The sequence below is a fragment of the Anopheles marshallii genome, chromosome 2 (assembly GCF_943734725.1).
Source record: "Anopheles marshallii chromosome 2, idAnoMarsDA_429_01, whole genome shotgun sequence".
Lineage (NCBI taxonomy): Eukaryota > Metazoa > Arthropoda > Insecta > Diptera > Culicidae > Anopheles > Anopheles marshallii.
The window spans coordinates 89312374-89333584 of record NC_071326.1 but is presented as its reverse complement, the minus strand read 5'-3'; the positions used below and the strand labels follow the sequence as shown (position 1 = coordinate 89333584).

At 45.1% G+C, this 21211-nt stretch overlaps 1 protein-coding gene across 1 annotated transcript in view; it reads right to left on the bottom strand.

Annotated features, from left to right (window-relative positions):
* Positions 1-21211, bottom strand: part of LOC128709325 (probable serine/threonine-protein kinase tsuA) — a 218520-nt gene that overhangs the window by 13635 nt on the left and 183674 nt on the right. Inside the window, exons 2-4 of the mRNA XM_053804313.1 lie at positions 7172-7342; positions 3799-4149; positions 1016-1201 (exon numbers count right to left, since the gene is read on the bottom strand). Of these exons, the coding sequence (XP_053660288.1) occupies positions 1016-1201; positions 3799-4149; positions 7172-7342 (708 nt within the window). The remainder of the gene's footprint in view (positions 1-1015; positions 1202-3798; positions 4150-7171; positions 7343-21211) is intronic.

Genomic DNA, 21211 nt, shown 5'->3' with positions numbered 1-21211 from the left:
ATAAAACTGAATAAACTGGAAACGAAAGAACACATTTTGTATATAAACTGAATGTTATGTACGTTATTTACAGCGAATCGTTTGAAAACATAATAGACTATAATGAATGTTGGTGACATAATTTAAAGATTCACACTGCAACAATTGTATTCATCATGGTAATACAACAACAACAGTTAGATAATGTGAGTTTGAGTTTAAATTGGCTTCACAACAAAAAGCACAAAACACAAGAATTACTGTACAATTATGTATACAAATACAGACTGTTTCTATAGATTGGTGTTTTTAACGTAACGTTTCATTTTCATCGCAAAAGCAGCAAATCGATCTAAATAGTTTGCTCTCGAACTTACGTACGTGATTTCTATTGACAAAATTTAATCATTAAAGCGATTGCGAAAAATGAAACCATCATTTTTTTGTTTTATTTGGTCACTTCATACAGACGCTAGATCGATCGGTTGGTTGTTTTGTAATTTAGAGTACTTAATGTACAAACTATGGACGCTTAAAATGTAGACACATTTAAGTAACAAAGGCAAGACTGAACGATAACGTATAAAAACAGTTGTAAAGTAATTTAGAGTGGGTGCAGTAAGAGTAACGGTTACCAGTGGGTAATAATTATGTATCAATCATCTATACGACAAGAGGTTTATCTTGTTGTTTTTGGGGAGTGGGATCGTTGGGATGCACTAGATCTTACAGCTAAGAGGCTCCCGATGGTCGGGATGATGAGAACAGTTAGGCAAACTAACGGAGTACAGTGGAGGCGGTAAGTGGGTTTTGTTCACATTCAAAAAAACACTATATAGAGGGGTGAGACATGGCCGGAAGCGGGGAAGTATAGGGACGGGAGGAAGGAAGGAAAGGGATTGATTTGTTTTCATCATTTTCCAGGACGTAAGGATCGTAACTGGCGAGCGACTTCTTAGGGAAGCCGCCGCCGGTCGGGTATCTAGAAGGGGGTACGTTAACGAGATTTGACCAGTGGAACACCGGGAACACTTACCTCGAGCCTGTCAGAGCGTGGAATTTTCTGTTGCGTCGAGACGACGGCCTGCTGCACTACCGGGCCCAGCTGGGATACGCTGGACGGGTCGGAGACGGGACCGAGCAGGGTCGGTACCAGGTGACCGGGTTGAAAGTATGGACTGTACGTGCTCGCTGGCATACTGGCCAGGTAGGGATTGGTTGCCTGTGTCAGTTGGGGAGTGAATTTTTTTATTGGCACACGAGAACGGGGACAGATCGAACAGGGAGAAGGGGAAGGGAGAGAAAGAGAGAAAGAAAAGAAAACGAATTAAAGCGATTTTAGTTAGCGGGAAACCGCCCACAGTTGAATGGTGGGTTGGTTGTTCGGTTCTTGTTTGTTTGCGTATGTATTTAATGCATTGCGAATCAGTGAATCTCCACCATCACGCATTTTTGGGAAACAGTCCAGGAAAGAGAGGGAACATCAAATGCGATCAGCCTTTCAAGCGCTTATCTAAGCCTTGGCGGAAACGGGGAGTGTTCTGGCAAGGAACAGGTCTCAGGAAGGGATGAAAGAGTGGCAACACGAGTGCATGTGGGTGTACGAGCGCTTGTGTGTGTATTGCAACATTAAGACAGGAGGGTGGGAAAATTTTCGATAGTGTTTAGGATTTTTATAGCAAGTTTCTGCTATTTGCCTGCAGATGGCGCTGGTGAGTACATTTTGAATAAACCGTTGTACTAATCGCTGGACCAGACGCGTTTGATATTTGAGGCTCAAAAATTGTTTTAAAGACAGGAAATATGAATGATTTCAAAGATATCTCAAAATTGTATTATTTATATGTTTAATTTATTTGAACACTGAATTATTATTCCCGAACATTGGACAAAGATTATTCATAGACCAACCAAAGTGTTTCTAAACAAAAGAATATTTATGAGAAAACTGGAAATATTGATTGGGAATGGCTTTTTTCACATCTGTAGGCAAACAGCACAAACTGCTATAAAACCCCTCAAATTGGAACATCTTCTATAGAACACTAAGAACACCATGATAGCAACTGAAGGAACTAGGCTCATGCACCTGATACACACGCAACGCCCGAGGGGCTACACCACAGCACACATCGAAGCCCCACTATTATAGCGGCACCCATCGCAAACCGGGACTAAACTGATCTAGAGATAAAGAGATAATCTGCAACTGAAAACAACTGAACCGGTGTTATGTATGAAAATGACTCTAAAATGGAAAGATGGCGTGAGATGGCAACGAGTGATGGTGTGTTGTTGGTGGTGGTAAATGATGATTGGAATGTCGGAATTTGGCCGCCCGCCCGCTCGGTAGCTCCGACACTCCCTCGTCTATTTAAAACATGAATAGCAACAAAACACGCACACACAAACACACACACACTAAAACAAACGGGAGCTCGGCCCGTTTACGAAGAGCAGCAGCAGCAGCAGCAGCGGCGGCAGTAGTAGCAGCAGCAGTATCACAAGCAGCACCCACAAGCAGCAGTTGAAGAAAAGCCTTGAGCATAGGGCTTCGGCTAGGACGGGTTTGGTTTTTCTTTTTTTGGGAAGCTTTGTTATTTATTTACGTTCACGTGGGGCTGAACGAACTAAGCTCTAAGTCAAACAACGGATTGGGCAATCGCAGTCGTGTGGTCCAGAAAGCGCATAAGAGGGACAGAGGATTGTTAGAGAGTGATGGAAGCAGACAGTACTCGTGACCGTTCCCATCTGTTGAATCTAAATGGAAGCATGCAGTAAGGTAAGTTGTCTGACTTTTTTTTTGCTGTAATCACTAAACAACGAAAGCACACAGGGAGACACTCTTAACCTAGTGAAATCACTCTCTAAGCACGCAATACAGAGCACACGGATACACACGCGGAATATAGGGCCACGCACGCTGGACCTCGCAAGCTTTTATCTAAGCTCTTCAACTCTCCAGTACTTCTGGTGGTGTTTGAAGCAGATATTTTCTTTTTCATGCAACTCATTTACGAAAACCGGTGAACTCAATCAGCTCGATAACAGTCGAGATTGGAGATGAAAATTATGGTAATGAAACAATAACAATGAAAGATCTTCGTTCCTCAGAAATGGCTCGATCACAAAGAGATCATTCTGAGCTATGAAAATAAGGGTGTAAAACATATCCAAAGTAAAACGAAAGGAAACAAATAATCGACAAACCGTGAAAGTTGTCTGAAAACTTTCTCTAGTCTAGTGGTAACATTGAATGAAATCGTTCAAATTAACAGTCGAAATGTTGAGACTAAGAAACATGTTCCAAAGGGAGGAAAATGTTACGAGATATCGTTTCAATAACGGACGGCAACAGAGGTGATAAAAGTAACGATAATGGAAACTAATTCGTATCAACAAACCGCTCTACACACATCCGATACAAGTACATAGCGATAAGAAGTAGGAATATGTTTAAGAAATGTGTCCGAACGGTGAACAATAGACGAATAAATAAGTTAGCGGTGGTTAGTAGTTTTAAGTAATGTTACAGGCAGCAAAAAACGTAGGCAAAAACGAAACATTTCTAGAGAAAATGCGTTGGAAATGGTGGTGATCTCTGGTTGATTTCTGCTAGATACCAGAGATCAAGACACGGATAATGAGGCAAAGAGATAGACAGAGTGAGAAGAATAGAGAGAGAGAGAGAGAGAGGGCAAGAGATAGAGCGAGAGATATGGGTCAAAGGAGGTATTAATTATTGCGAATGGGGAGAGAATGGTGGTGGAGCAAAAAGAATGGTTGGTTGGTCACCGACTGTTCGGTGCGAGTAATTACTTTGCAGGTGGTGGTAGTATTGTTGTTATTGTTGTTGCTGTTGCTGTTGCAGTGGTTACTGTTGTTATTGTTGCCGGGGGCACTGTGACTGTGGCCGTTGACGGTGCTGCTACCGTTGGTGGTGGTGTTGGTGCTACCGATGCCGCTAGTGCCGTTACAGTGCGTCACCCCGTTCGTCGGTGGCGGTGCATTACCATTGTGATGGGTGACGACCGCACTGGGACTGTGGCTAACGACGTAGGTGGTGTACGGTGGTGGCGGTGCCGTGCCCCAGGCTAGTGTAAAACCGAGGGCAGCGGCAGCCGCTGGCGGGACGGCGGTGGCCACCGTCGTTGCAACCGTTGCGCCGTTCTGACGTTCGGAAAATGCACGCGAGCACGAGAAATAGAGCAGATAGGAGAGAGATAGATAGAGAGAGAAAGAGAGAGAAAGAGAGAGATAAAGGGAGAGATAGTAAAATGAACGAAGAGTCAGCCGTGACGATGTTCTTCCACCGGTTGTTACGGGAGACGTCCGAATATGCACCGGAGCTGTTAGTTGGGTTAGTTGTTTAGTTTTTACTGAAATGTCTTGAATTTCGCTGTTCCTATGGACTGTGGGTCAGATCCAGTAAATAGAAATGTTGGAAATTATAGAGCACAAACAACCCATCCACTAGGCTATCATAACACAATCGTCGATTGGATTCCGAATTGCACGATTTTAACCCTGTATGTCATGCGTTTTGCATACTTTAGTCGAATCGCTATCAAACAACGCCTAAATGTATGCAATCTGCGGTACGGAAGGCGTACAGTCATAACGATGCGGTACGTCAAACACACGTAGTTTGGCAGCCAATAAGCAAACGTTAAGATTTCTTTTATTCTTTTTGAAGAAATTAAAGTGCGAAGCACCGCTTCCATATAAGATACGTGTGGGAAAGATTGCTTGAAGACTGTTTGTGTGACACTTGCCAGCCGTTTTGAATGAATGATCTTGCTCTTGGAGGGAAGTTTGGTAGAAGTAACAGATACGAAAACTAAGCTTATAATGCAAAGAAGAAACTGAGGCAAGCACTCCCAGTAGGCAGAGAACCGTGCAGAATAGCTGGAGATGTAGCAAGACATTACGGTGGAGCTGTCATTCATTGTGAATGAGTAGGTGACAATACCCTGACAAGGTTGCCTAGCAGAAGCTGCAACTGTTAATACGTTTAATCCTATGTTCCTATGGCTTGTGACTACACTAGCCCTAGCCCAATGGAGATACCTAGCCCAAGCGAAAGCACTTCCGATCCAGAAGATGGACAGGTCCCTGAACTAACGAAGCTTGCTGCCTGATGCGTGGTGTTGCGAGAGGCACCCTTTCTTCCCCAGGATACACTACAGGTATGGAGGCCGTAACAAGCGATACTGTGCCATATCATTGCCCGGTAAAGCGGCGAGTAGCGATTGAGAAGGGAACAGCGCCACCGTTCCACCAGGACGATGGAGTCGGACGGCACGCTTACCGATCGTACACTCGGGAAAGATATCACGGACGGGTTGACGTGTTTCTGCCAAAGTCCTTGCGATCGCACGGTACGCTAGTATCGTCTGATCGATTATCGCGTCCATGTTTTGGATGGCGAGAGGGTAACGAGTCTCGCCCTCTCTATACCTTAAAAATTACAACAGAACAAGGTTGAGTAAACGAAGGAAGTTAACGCTGAACAAGGGGGAAAGGAAAACTGCTTAAAGTGGTGAACAACGATGGGGAGCAATTTCGCTAACAACACTTGACGGTTTCGTGCTTAATTTGAGCACTCCTATACACTCAGCCAACTCCGGCAAACAATGAGATGTGATACAAGCGGGGCGCTGGTTTGGAGTATGTTTCGTCGTAATAGTTAGGAACATACTGTATTTTTTGGTTTTGCTTCGTTCACTTAAATCCTTGGTGACTTTCTCTAGAGCATTGGACAGCACTTCATTTGCTTATGCAGGGGCATACTCCTGAAGGACACTCCGCCGGTACTACGTGCTCGTTACTGGCGTTCTGTCACTAATTGCTGTAGTACTGGGGTCGGGCGGTCCCACGGGCGGTTCATTTTGAAAGGAAGAAAATTTCGAATTTCGATTAAATCTGCCGAAGAATGAGTTGATAGCAATTAAAAGTCTGAAGCTTTCACACGACACGCCACACTTCTGAGGTCAATTGGAGAGTACAGTGAAGTTGCGCGACGAATGCGACGAGTAATGAGATTATGAAGCAAAACGAAAGAAATCAGGTAGGAAGGATTGTTTTGATTTGAGTAGTAGTTTGCTAAGATGCTAAGGAAAAGTAAATGGAAAACCAAAAAAACAGAATGCAGCTTGTTTGGCGTTTCATTTCATTCCAGTTTCACTTTTGCTTCTCTGATTCCACCGACCTTGTAACAGTGGTGTGTGAGTCTCTTGCGTAGTTGAGTAGTTTGCGACAGTTACAAATCATTAGTTGCTCTTCCGTAAAAGCTTTTACACACGAAACGTCACTGATTGCTGGTTCAGTGCAGTAGCAACCTTGGGGAGGCATTAGTTTTGCTAGCAGCTCTGGAACACTTCTTCACCAAGGGGAAACGTACAGCACGCACTCACACAGAAACGTTCACACCCATCGCATGCAGGCCATTTGGGAATTTGTTCCTTTTTGGCGGGGTACTGTAGAAAGGGTGCTCTTGAGAGAGTTGTCGATCTGCTTGGATCTGCTGCCATTGCTCACTGCTGCAGCTCTTGTAGTCGTGTGGTGTCGGTGGGAACCCGCACGGGCGCACCGTAAACGAAATCATAACGAACGAGCGAGCGAGAGTGTGGATGTGGAGAGGCATGGTAAGCGCGCAACATAAGGTGTAATGACAGCCTGGGTGAGTTGATGGACGGGGGTGGGGGTGGAAGGATCGCCAATGAATGATTAAGAAAGATGAGTGCAATAAAATTTCACAAAGATGAATGAGCTGTTATGAAACGGATGGGCTGCCTGGGTGCAGATATTAGATTAGGTGGCGATGTTTCGTAGAAGAACGAAAACTAACAAAACAACAAATAATGACAACCGATCGCAGACATGGGATGTTGGAGTGTTGGAACTCGATCGCTGACAACGCAGAGTTCTTGTTATCCCTCAACTGCAGAAAACACACCGCAAAACATACGAGAGACTCTTTGCGGTGTACAAGACGGAGACACATTTGCTATACAATTTCGACAAAGAAAAAGGTCATTCATCGGAGGTAATGAGTGCAATCGCTGATCCTTGGGACATTTGGCTGGATTCGGTTAAGATGTCCGTTCTACTGGCCGTGTGATGATATCGACGACCGATCGGCCGACTGCAACCGTAGTGCGAGGAGATAGTGAACGGGCTGGGAACTTACCACTGCTGGAACTTGGCCGGGGAGAACCGGCTGGCCGGGTGAAATTCCCATCTGTTGCATCAGGGCGTTCTTCAAGGCGAGATGGTTTCTTCCGTTAATCAGCAGCTGGTCCTTCAGGTGCTGTGGAGGATGAAAGTATTTACACGGTGGTTTCTCACGATTGCAACGACCCTGAAAGTAGAAAAGGAGAGAAATAAGTTTTATAATTGCGTACTAATTGATATCAGCGAAGAGATTTTGTTGTTTTGTCCGTGAACAAACACGCCTAACGTTATGCAACCATATGTTCGCATTTAATCCATCCCAATGTAAGACATACAATGTTCGATGAAATGTTTGTGGTACCCTGCCTTCTATCACACCGAGTGTTGTGACAATATGAATATTTGTTGGTTCGTGTACAGATCGAATGCTTGTTTAGAAGCACAACAGGACGGCTTGTTTCAGCTCAATTCTAGACATCTCAGGAAGGAGTTTCACAGTTTCGAAAACCGGTATCATATGTATTGGAATTGCTGGTATGACACAACGATCTCTGGAGGTTACCTACGAGCAGTCGGGTTATACAGACGAACATGCAATAGGCAGACACGACCATGTTCTGTCCCTCCTTCTGCGGAGTTGCGTTCCCTCCGTTCTTTGGAGTGTTGTCAAAATAAATCCAACAGCACAAGAGAACAGAGGAATGAAACCTTGCTTCAGCGTCGGAGGCTGGGTAGTGTGAGGTTTGAAGAACTCCTCTCGAAGGGGGAGACATCGGGAACACCCGGGAGACGTTGACGGTGTACATGAGCTGAACCGTTGGTGAAGTCAAACCTTCAACTTCATACCATTTCGGCCGCAACAACAACAAGCGTACAAGCGTCCGGAAGTCAGATGCGAAAACGCAGTACAGCCTGCTAGATCCGATGGCCGATTCACAACTGTCTACCCCTATGTGTGTAGGCACGTCGCACAACCTGCAGCAGCCAGCACCATGGATGTGCTCTCCCGGGTGTGCATCTAATAAACGGTATTATATCGGTAGGCGATTTGTGCAATTAAATTTTCAACTTTAATTGAATGTAACGAAATTAATTGAAGCCTACGGGGATGGGCGTACGTGTAGCGTGTGCCGGCCGACATACGGCAGCAGCTCGAACCGAACATGGTTCGAGACAAAATTAAAATACCCCACATTCAGGCACGGTCCTCCCGTGCCGGTGCGCGTGGAGCACCGTCCGACGTGAAGCTACACGATGAGCACTGCATTTAGAGCGTGTTCCGCAACTGAACCGTACAGGTCATTGCATGGGAAATAGCTGCCAGAAACTACAAACCCGTACCTAAACCCCAAGCATATGTCCGGGGCTGTGTGCTTTCACTGCGTACGTCGCTCCCACGGTTTCGGCACGTTTTGATTGAGTTGTTCCGAAAAATCATTTCACTGGCCGCACTACTAAAACACTTTCCAGCTGGGGAAGCTTTTTATAAGCCGATTTGTAGCCCCGTTGTAAAGCTGCTCATTTCGAAATGGTGCGGTTTCCAGTGGGTCCATTTGAGTGCGTTTCAATTATGGTCGGACGAGCAGACGAACCCCGTACACGCCTGCATGTATGCAATGTGAAATGAAAATGGTGTTCCGTTAAAAAAAGGGTGAATATGAAAACAAATTAATATCCAAACAGTGCTCACGTTTGATACTTGAACGTTAAACGAACGGGGTAGCGACAGAAAAAAAGGGTGGCCAAAATTATGGTCCGAGAAGTTCGCCTTAACGATGGGTGGTTAAAAACTGTGTCACCTTCCATAGCGCCTGAAACGCTGCTTCTCGCCTCGGCGAGTGATGATTTTATGCGTTATGAACGATATGACCCTCTTGTGTTTTATTCCCGTTAATTTATTTATTCGCTTGATACTCCTCCCCCCCCACCTTTTGTACATTTTCCTCCCGGCAAGGAAACGAAGCCGTTCATCACGGCACTGGCCATTTGAACTTTATCCCCATCAAAAGCCTACAAACATTCGATGGGTTTTACCGCGTTGTGAAGTGTGTGTGTGTGGACGTGATGCGGTTCGGTGGTTTGACGGGACCGAAAGTACTTTTACCCTGTGAATTGAGAAGCACTTTTATGGTGGCTAACCGACCGACCTACGCCCCTCGCCTGGCCCCCGTTCCCCTACACTCTTCCACCTAAAACGCAAGAGCTTGTAAAATATAAATAAAATTGCAAAAATGACTCGCTAAGAGGTTATGCGTGTCGAGAGATGCCGTGAGAGTGTCAATGGAATGACATGCTTGCGACAAAAGCTCTGAAAAAAAGTTTAACAACACACAAATAAGCTTACTTTTACGATTATCCTTTCTCATCTGCATGCCCACCCCGTTTGCCCATTTCCTGCCAATTTTGCTTCCTCACAGCGCGCCTACCTCTCTACCGTTTGGTTGGAAAATGATGTTTTAAATAATGAAATAAAAACGCACGACAACTCTACGGCATTTGGAAATTGACGGGAGGTTGCTTCTGGTTTCGTTTTTGTTTTGGTGAAAGCGTCAACAAACGCCAAAGCCCATAGTCGGTTTCACGCCGTTTCAGGGCCAAAAAAAAAAAACCTTCACAGCAGAAGTGAGACGGGTACAAGTTTTGCCCGTGGATGTAAAATGTTTGCTGAAGCGGACGGGCAAGCATAATCGTAAAAGAAAAGAACACAATTACTCATTTTAACACCGGCGAGGTTCTTTACGTGTGTGTGTGTCTGTTCTCCTAAAAGTAATCGCACCGCACCGAATTGAGGCAGAAGTTGGGAGCTCTTAATTAAATTAAATTTACGATCTTTAGAGTTCGTCGGTATATATATATATACAGTCGGGATGCGCAGGCTAGCAACACATTGGACCGCAGACATGTTCGAGTGCCATCGAATTGCTGTCGAACGAAGCGAGTGCGTGGACGTTGCGACACAGGGAACGTGTGCTCATTTGCTCATCTCACACGAAGCGTTGTGGTGGAGGTTTTATTCCCTTTTTCCCAACCATTCCCGGGGAAAAAGCCCCTCTCCCTCCACACACACACATACTCACACACCGTAAAACGGTAAACACATCTTTCATCTCTCTTATTAAATGATTACTTTCCACTGCGCGCTGCACAGTTTTAACAGCTTACCTTCGGCGGGCGTGGAAATGAGCAACAACTACAAAACCATTGCCTGATGCTGTTGTGATGTGGCACAAAAAAAAAAAACAAAAAAACAATCCGCCAGCGCTTCCAAACGTTCGGCCATAACTTTTGTCTGTGCCGCAGAGAGAAACCCGTGTGGTGCGTTCTAAATCACTCTCAGCCCAGCCGTAGCCTTTTTCCCGCAGCGCCGGGCAGAAGGAAAATGGCGCTACACGGAGCTAATGGAAAAGTAGAATAAAGTGAAACATATCTCTAGCACCGGGCCCCCCGGGTTCTGCACTGTTCGTGGACGCCACGACGGCCGGGTGACGATGATTTGCCTTCACGTGAGCATCGTAATGGTGATGGAAACTCCCAAACTCCCCCCACCCTGCTGGGGGGGAGGGCTCACCTCTCGAGATGGCCGCACCACGATGCCGGGCCGGATGGATGGATGGAAGTGGAAAATGAAAACAATATTCATTATCATTATGATTACGATCAACATCAGTCTCTCGTTCATCATCGGAAATGGTGCGCCGTGACCAAGCCTGTCGGGATATGGCTCAAGGAAAAGTGACGTTCTGTGGATGGAACGATCTCGGCAGGCTGACTCGATAAGAGGCCATTTTTGTGGAACCCGGCCGGGTGATAGATTGCGGTACGCGTAAAACAGGGTGGTGTTGGATGTCGGAGAGCGAAACGAGCGACTGCTGCACCATTACGGAAAGTGAAAGTGGAATTCTTACGGTCTCGAGAGCGCGGAACAGGAGCGGAAAGTCAGTGAGTGAAACTGGAGGAAATTAAGTTGGCAAAAGTGAAACACTCGCTTAACCGAATTTCTTTTCCGTAAGTAATGCCTGGTGTGGTTACTCAACGATGCTGATGATGATGCTTTGCTACTAGCGATGATGAAAGTGTCACCTAAAATACTATTTCTATGAAACTTTTCATAGATAGTTGATGTATTGAATAAGTGAAGCAGCTTCTTCTTGGACTTGTAATTTGTTGAGCTAACTTTCTTTATTTATCAAGGCGTTGGAAGAACGATTTGCATACCTACTAGGCGTTAATTTACAATCCAAGCCATAATTGCCATAACATTGTTCGCTTCAAACGTAAACACATGACGTTTTTAAATCGAACATAGGCATAATATTGTTTTTCTCTCAATTGACATGATAAGCAATTCGATAGACATAAGATCGCCTAATAAAAGAAATCGCTGTACGATTTGCTATTTCAGCATCAAACCACGGCTTTTGTATTTTATTTTTATAGCATTTCTTATGTCAAAAATGTGGATGGTTCACAATGAGGCTAATAAAACTAGTTCATTTGTTTGCCGCTTTGTAACATGTTAACCACCACGATAAGGTACACACGCACTTCCAACCAACCGGGACGACGTTCATTAAATTCTAATCGTTGCATTGGCGCGCCAGAACGAAGTTAGGAACGTCATTCGTCCAAGAATGTTCCGAACCGGAAGCACGGCAGTAACGCAACGCAACACTGGCAGACGCGTAAGGGTAATAAAGCTGACTAGACACACTCTAGGCGCCCTGGCGCACCGGAACGGGCAGTAAAAGTAAAAGCGGATGGCTTTCCTGTCCGTTCGGTTCGTTGAATCGGTCAGTTTTACTGGTGTGCTGCTGTGAAGCTATTCCTTTTTGTGTGTTATTGTCTTACTCCGATAGCTCCAGTTCTGCTCAATGTGTCGATGGGTAATATTTACAACGTATCCAGTTTGTGCCGCTCTATGCGACCGAGACAGTGTTCGAGGTCAGTGTGAGGGATTTTTTGTTCGTTTGTTTTTTTTTTACTTCTGCGGAATCCATTAACGATTAGCACAGGTCGTTTTGTTTGAATTGCGAGAAAGAGCGCGCGTGAACGGCAAAAGGTTCCGGGTAAGGAATATCCCTCTTGGGGAATAGAAATGAATGGGCTAACATGTCCGCTTCCATGAGGAGTGAGCGGACATTAGGAAGGTAGAGACTTATTTATGGGTCTTCGAGGATTAAATTGAACCGTTTGTTTAACATATTTTATTTACAATAACACCACAAATGTTCTCAAAAAAATCTCAACCCTTCGAAACCAATGTTTGCTTCGGAGAAGATATGAAACCGTGAAGGAATCTGTTTGGAAAACAAAGCGGCACCAAATGAGAGTTTACATTGCATAATTTTAGGCGCTTTTAAGGTTAATTTGAAATCCTTACATCGTGGCGCCCAAATGCATACAAACTGATGGCAAAATTGCTTTATAATGAGCTTGTTATACTGACGTTTATTTGAACTGGATGTAAAAAAAAAGGAATTGCCAAAGTAATTGCATGAATTAAGTAGTTAGCAATCTGTTTGAATAGAATAATGTTCCCTCTTATTAGCACTCATAATAAATTCTTGCCAACTTGCTTTGCTACCCAGCTGTACAGTGTTCCTGCATCCTGTTTTCCATTCCCTATGCACTTGAATAAAACATTTGCAACATTATTAAACAAATCACCCGCTGCGGTACGGCCTTGAAAGTAAACGGGAGTGATTAGTTCCTTCTATTTTCCACCGCAAAACAAAACAATACGCCCAGCACCACCCCGGCGCTGGTACGGGGCCAAACAAAAAAGGGGGCTTGGCAGTTGCTAACGCCTACCGAAAAGCGAACCAAATGGCCATTTGGTCACGAACCGTGCATACCATCACGCCTCGACAAAAACCAACTCAAACACCCTAACGTCTGCCTGAAAGGACTGGTGGCAACGACGTACTGGTGCGCCAAACTACAGTACTTCCGGGCGACGATGGCACAGACGGCATTGTACATCGTCTGCAGCTTCCCAACACTTTTGTCATCCCGTTTGCGTGTGTGTGTGTGTGTTTGTTTGTTTCAATTGCTAATTCAACAAGTACTCAAGTCCGGTCAATGGTGTGAGCAGGATAAGGTCATAATGGAGAGCGACAGGGTGGGAGGGGAAGCAAAAAAAGCATGCAACCATTTAGTTTCCCAAGTGCCTTTCAACAGCCAGAGGCCGGTTTTTTGTTTAGGCAGCGTGAAAGAAAGACTTGATTTCGGGAGAAACAAATACGCGCCCTTCCGACACAATGAAATGGCCTTTTCTTTTCGGTGGGAACTGCTTCCGGTTTTTGCATTCACGCCTTTGCATTCATTGGCAATAGACATATGTTATTTGAGGAAAGGTTATGATGTTCTCAGTTGTCGTGTACCATATCGCCACCCTTGCCATGCGAAATCGGTTTGTCCTCTTGCTGCTTTCAATCCAGAGAAAACAACAGTGGTCCAACGGCAATAGAACTGAGCACAGACACAAAAGAAGACGGGCAACCACCAACAAAACCAACCAACCAAGCTTTCGGAGTTTGCTTTCTTTTTGCGAAGTTGTTTCCTCGGATGCAACAGTGGCCATTCTTCTACCCTCCCTGTCTCTGGCCATGATATTGTTTGCACTTGAAGAATACTTGCTCATGGTGCTGGTGGTGTTTTCTCATTTGTATCACCCGCCTTCCGGCTGTACCATGACACTAGATCAGCCTGCGGCCACGACTGACGATGCGATCCGGTGTGGCAAAATTGCTCTCGTCGTGTGTCGTTTAATGCTCGGTTTGCGGTGTGTTCGTCTTAATGCGTCCATTCCGACCAGGACGTCCGGGGGCCATCGTCAGCGTGTTGGCGCTGTGCGGCTACCAACCGCCCGATGATGACGATGCGAACATGGGGCGGACAAAACAAAAACCGTATCTCCGGTGTTTTTCCAACAACTGCATACAGTGGGTGTGTTGCATTTACACCTTCGTTTCACTATACGACAGCTTTGCTAGTGCTGCAGGTTTTGTGAGACGAGCTAAAGAATTTTGTTTTTTTTGTCATGGAAAGAAAGGGTCATGAGCAAACGATCGTCGAGCGGAGGAGGAAGATTTATGGCATGGTGGTTAGAGTAGGCAGCAAAAATGGGGACACCAAACGGCAAGACGATAGCGTACGGACACTCGCATGTTGTTGTTGCGTACACTAGGCTAAAGCGAGACAGAGCGCCATCTAACGGCATGCATTAAAAGCACCACCAAGTGTCAAATCATCGTCCTGTTGCGCGTGTTGAAAGCAGCAGAGCGATTGAGGAGGAGAGAAAGAGAGAGAGAGGGAGAGAGCAATGCAAAAAAGGGATAGAAAAAAATCCCACCCAGCCTGACCCACGGAAGGATCGGAACGAGAACAAAAGGGTGTTTTCATACGACAGAAATTAAGTGCCAGTCCTTTCAAGTGTCATTAATTCTGGGCCCTCTCACATTTTCTTTCGGACCCCTGCATGGTGTACTGGTGAAATAGCTTCTGCTACACTCCGGTCCTATTGTTTCTTCGTCTGACGGTACCGGGGTGTTTTGGATGAGAACCTTCTTGTCTTCTCCGTTTTGCGGCACGGTGGAACGCTATAAGGATGAATTATTGCGATGCTTGCGTTTTTGCGCCTTGCAAATGTGCTCGTGACGACGAAGAGCTTAATTTTCTACTCATTTTATTCTACACTGCCACTACTGCTGCTGCTGCTGCTGCTGTGTGTACATCATTTGCTCACCGCCTAAGATGCGGTGGTGTAGAATGCTCCGAAGGCGCAAAACATAGAGGAGCACCGACAAAACACCTTCGGTGTAGTGAAAAAGACTTCCGGTTCGGTTGTTTACGGACGAGAAAAACTCACCAGAGTTCAGCAACTAGACAACCGGCATCCGGAACAACAACCCACGGGGGTTGGGCAAGATAATTTAATCAACGAGTTTGTTTTGCTACACGTCTGCTATTGAAGTTTATGATTCTTGTGGCCGTCGTCTAAGCTGGGGGAAGTTCTTTTATCATTTTTTTTCTTTCTTACTGTTCCCGTTCTATGTTTGCGTGTGTGCTATCGGGCAGGAATGATCTGTTGTGTAGCCGTTTGTTTGCGAGTTGGTGAACCACAGCCAAGCGATCAGTGGCGGAATTATTCTTAAATATTAAAACAGGAAGAAACCGATTTGTGTTGCATGATGTGAAGGGTGTTGTGGATTGCAATTAGCTGCGTGGAATGGGGGGATAACGATTACGGTATGTTTATATTGAGGTTAAAATTTAACACAAGATAACATAAGCATGGATTATAAATTATTTCCAATCTATGGTTTGTGCATCTTAAATTTGATGAACGAGAATAAAAGGAGAGGAGTGCTTGCAATAACTGCACAGCATTTAAACACGTTAAGCAATGAAACGTACTAAAGCTCACGTATTTATGTATGGTACTTTTCTGCTACTTTTCCAGTACTACAACGTCAAGTCGTCTTGATCTGTTATTTCTGGCGATTCAGTTGATCCACTGAACCACCGGGCGTCTCCATCTGATGTATTCTACCATTCATCTAATATTCTTATCAGCTTTCGTTTTGTAAGCACTCACCTAAGTTAATTTGTTGCAATAGAAAACATCCAAACCCTGCTGGCTATTGCTATTGAATCAGACTGTGTACACACGGTCTCCATTACGCGGGGAGCAATGGCAAAACCAACAACAAGAAAAGAAAAAAAACAAGCATCTCAGCATCGTCCTTTCTCCATCGTTCATGTAACGCAAGTGGAGTTAGGATAGACATTGCCAGACATCGGTACACTGATACTGACCGCATCATCCCCGTACACAACGGAGTCCACAAGTTGGTAAATATTTTCACAAAACCAGACCCAACCATAGTCCCGGACTGGGTGACATCGGTGGTAGGTTGGTGGCCCCACTGTGTAACCCACCGAACACACATACACTGAAAACCGTTGTGGTATTACACTGCAAAACACCTTCGCACCGTACCGGATACGATGCGCGGCCGTGGGTGAGACGCGTGGATAGAAAGGCGGTTTATTAAGGTTTATAAATATTTGTTTCAAGCCACCGAGTCGGCAAGAGTGATCCGTTTTGCCGTTGGTTAAGGGTTTGTTATGAACGTGCGGTTGTGAGATGTAGCAGATTAAGCAGGAGGTGAGTTTCTCGCTATACAACTGGACGTGGTAGAGTAATTACCAGGAGAATGACGGAGTTGGTAGAATGGGGACGCGCTAGTCAATATTTTTCCACTTTCAACATAGATCTACTATCATTGTGTGGTAGTCCTCTGAAAATGGTGTGTGTAGTCGGCGCTAGACATCTCGCATGTGTATATCCTGAGTTTCGTTACCGGAGCAGTACAGCGGATCGGCTGAAGAATTCCCCTGAAGAGCTGCTGCTAAACGGACGGGAATTCACGATACCGTAGAGCCATTATGTTTAGCTTTATTAAAACCATGCTTTGGTTTCGCGTGAAAAGACTCAACAACAACTGCTGATTAATTCTGGCAGCAGCATAACACTAACAACGGGATTGCATTGGGCGAACCATTACCGAACCGTCTTACTCATCGAGGCATAAAGCTTTGGGTTGCAATTAACTGTGAGCGAGTATGTAGCGATTGCTGGAACTAACTATTTCAAGCGCTCTCCTGCTGAAGCTCGAAATAAATACCATCGATTGAAGTTGTTCCGACATCGCCACATTCTACACCTGATGTTCCGGTCGGGCTAGATGCTTAAACTTCACCCTGGAGGGAAACTATTTCTCAAGCACCGCACTGCGAACAGTAATTCCCCGGAACGACCAGCTAGTTGTCCGCTGGTGGAATGTGTAGTCATATGCAGTTAACAGCAGCCATCAACGCTACATAGCCGTGCTGCGATACACTGTCACACGCGACGTTAATTGCCGCCTCGTAGCCACGGTAAGCCCGGGCAATATCCATTAAACTACAAACGCCTAGTCGTTTAGACGCTTGGTCGTTTGCTTGGCACTTGAGGACGGATCCGGCCATCAAAGGCTTTCCGTTAAGGGTGCTGGCACGAAGGAAGCCGAACGTCTGTCTGTCTGCCGATATCTGACAGCCGGCGGCATCGCATCACTATCGAACAACGGCTCCCCAGTTGCACTAGCTGGCAGAGGCTACGACATGGCAAAAGAATGGTCCAACCCGAATAGGACACTTGTCGCTCATAATCCACCCCAAACTCCGTGGCGGAAGTTTGCTTAAGCGCTCCGCCACACTTACAATCCTATCAAAAAACCCGGCACAAAGAGCGAGAGAGTTATCTTGCGGATGTATCTATCATGCCCGTAAGGTAAATGGCCGTTAGTGCCCGAAAATGTTGCCCCCAAAAACATGCTCTTCCTGGATGGAATGTTGGCTAATCGGTGCGATTGTGTGGGTGTGTGTGTGGGAGAGTGTGGGTAGATAGAAGCAGGATGGAGAATGGAGCATATCTTCCGCTTCCCATAGGCTTAAACCGAGAAAAGTCTCCTTATGTCGGTGCTTCAAGTGGACACATTTATCGTGGATTATAGCACGTAAGAAAACCGGGCTCGAAACAGTCCGAGATTTTATCGATACCATTTTAGTACACAGCGGTGACGTTTGAGCTGCATGCCTCAGAAGGGGGGGGGGGGGGGGGGGGGGGGGAGGGCGTGCCAAGACGTGCCAACTAAGCGATAAGCTGCTGTTGAAGGGTGGAAATTGGACACAATCGAGTGATAAGCATTGAGCGGAGAATTTTAACCTCTCGGACTTTGACAGCACCGATAGCGGATGTCATTAGGAGCAGTGCAGTGAGGCATACTTTTAGGCGCATTTGGTCGCCCTTTTTCCACACCCGCGCGCGCGCTCGCATCATTTCAGCAATGGCCAAATCGTAAAGTTTACAAGAAGAAAACAAATTGAAAAGGAGTTTCGTACGGCTCTGTGCTTAGTTTTGCAGATAAAACCATGTATTAAGTAAAGTAAGATTATAAAGCGTATACTATTGCAAGGCATAAGCAAACCTCCCAATGTGAACCGGTCCCAATTCGGAAAATTGCTGACTGAAACAGAACAAGTCTACTCGTCCCCGTGTTAGGTACTACGACTGCCGCATCAGTTCCAACGAGTCCCCCGGGAGGCACCATAAAGATGTCGATGGCAATACCGGGGTTGGCAGCCCTGGTTCACATTTCACGTGCCCCTAGAGGTAGGCAAGAGTTACTTTTAACTGAAGCGAAAAGTTTTTCTCACCCTCCCGCTGATGCTTACCTTGGCCGGGGGTGAACGAGGCGATTGATTTTTGGGAGGAGAAACGATATTCGCTTTCCACTGTTTCCGACCGGGCGTGAAATGTGACGATGTGTAACCCTCCACCTTGCGTGATGATGGTGCTTCTCCGATAATGGAAATTGAGAGGTAAAATGCAATGGTTCGATAGTCTCTGAGGGAGTAGCAGCGTTGGGAGGGAGATAGAGAACGAGCCAAGCCGTAGGAAATGGAATGAAATTTTGCACTAAATTATGCATTTTCTTATGGCGTTTTGTCTATTGCACGCTCCATCTACGTTCCCTGTGGGTTTTAAGAATCTTTGTGTTCAATTAGTGGTGGATTAAATAAAAATCGACCAGTCTGCATTCGGTACTGTACTGCCATTCTGCTACTTTGCTGTACCAACGAAAGGAAGTTTTACCCAAAGCGATCTACTTATTTAGCGATTTTTCATGCACACTGTACCCCGTTGCCGGTAGTCGAAGCAAATGGCTCCATTTAAATTAAATTCCCGAAATTCCTGCTGGTGTAACACCATCCGGTAAAATGTAGAATGAAATTAAATGGCTGCACGAATAAATTCGACGACGTTATGTAAGCATATCGGTAGCACCTAAAGGACTGGAAGGCGTAGCAGGAAGCCAAGACCCTGTCAGCCTACTACTCTTTAATCCGTCCCACGACAAATGGCGAGGCTTGGAAGAGCTTCTTTTATCGAAGCTCTAGTGCTTCAGAATATGCCTCCATCAGCAGGAAACAAACACAATTTAATAAGGCCAAATAAAGGGGACGAGCAGACAAAAAACCCCGGGTGCAACATAATAACATAATCCGCACGCACTACGGTTGTCTATTTGGTCGATGGTGTCGTCCGAATAACGGAAGGCTCCTTTTTAGGCCTTCCGATATTTCTTCTCCTTCTCGGTGCCAGATCGGGAAGATAAAGCCTGATGGGTTGGGGAGGGATGATGGTCGTAAAAACGAACAGTTGAAGAAATAATCCTTAAACTTTACACCGGCAGAATACTAATTTCTTGCTTAACAGTTACAACTCAGTCAGTGAAAAAAAAGGGACAAGAACGTGTGTTTGTAGCCACCGGGTAGCTTTTCTTCTGGACAGGCGTGCTAAAAGAAAATCAAGCTGCAAATGATTTACTCGCGTTGTAAAAAAAAATATAATGATACAGTAAAGGCATGGAAAAAGCTGTCGTTAGATGTTATGGTGAGTACGTGAAAATGGCCACTCTCCGAAACCGTTTTCGATGGATCGAAATGGAACCATTAAGGGATAAGGGGTGTTCCTTTGAATTGGGTTTCCCACTGCTTGCGACCAAACAGACACACATCATATTAACTGCCTCCCCCGGTTGACTGGACATAAGACCAGGCTGGCAGCAGTTGCAAGCACATCTGTCGGAATACCATTCCGGAGCGCAAGTATTGTAGCAGTGACGAAAAGAACGAGATACCGGCAGCTTGAAAGAAAGAAGGCAAAGGCTGTTTGGGCTGATATGTATCGCAAATTAGCCATTTCGGTTTGATTTTTCAATCACTGGCCGGAAATTCGTTCGGCAGGAAATTTGCCCATCAGGATGACATAAATTGGGTTGCCTCCAGTTTTTCGGGCATGTTCCCGTCGGTATGCTTTTTTCACCAGATCCTTGGTTGACAAATGATATCCTTCAAGATCTGTTTGTTTCGTGTTGGAGTTGGAGGGTTTTTACTGATGGTTCTTACCTGTAAAGAGAAGAGATAAACAGAAAGGGGTTAGAATTGTTTATCTGGCAATGGATGAATGCTATGAAATTTGAATAAATTATGTGAATCTTAGATTTGTAGCGCCTCAACTATGTATTATAAATATTACAGAAACATATATTACAGGTCTTTTAAATGATTAAAGAAAAATCGTGGACTAAAATCGCATAATTAGACATAAATGAACACTCCTAAAGGTATGTAAAAAGTAGTTAATTTGCCACATAATAAAAACAATACAGACAGGCTATAGTTTATGGAATAATTAAAAAAAAAACCGACGAGGCTAAGGAGCTTTTACCGATTGACGCAGGTTATCCCAAAGTACATACATTTAGGCTTTAAAAGATCGACGATACAACCAACATCTCTAACAAAATACTAAATGACATTGAATGAATCTTCGCATTACTTTTCCAGCACGAGTCAGATGAGTCGTCCAAAATGTGTGAATTTTAAGGCCATTTATTTTATTCCCGTGGTTAGTTGGGAACCTCGACAACCCAATTGTATCAAAACACATTGCTCGGGGTCAAAATTCACCTGATATGTGTTCCCTCTACCTCCTGTTTTGTGGTTAGATTCGTCAAGAGTTGTTAAAACTATTTCGCCATAGGATACGTTTTGGTCGGGGTAAAATAAATGGCTGTTCCAATGCAAAAATCTAAACCCCTAACCAACAGCCGTAAATATCCGTCTACAAATGATCATCAGCTGAAACTTTAAGCAGTGCAGCATATTACCGGATTGCTTGTCTCAAATGGAGGAAGCATCAAAGGGCGAAAGTTTCCTGTTCGTTTGGTCCATTTGCGGTTTGCGGATTGCATGTGTGTGAGCGAGTTCCATTTCCAAACCCCAAAACGATCGTATTGCTACGAATCACAAACGAAATCCTATGCAACCGCAATCATATGATGCATCCTGAGCATGTGTTCCGGGTTTTTATGCAATCAGAACAATCGAACGCATCCAGGAGGCAATTCGCTTCGTTAAAAAGAAGACCAATGGGGAAACT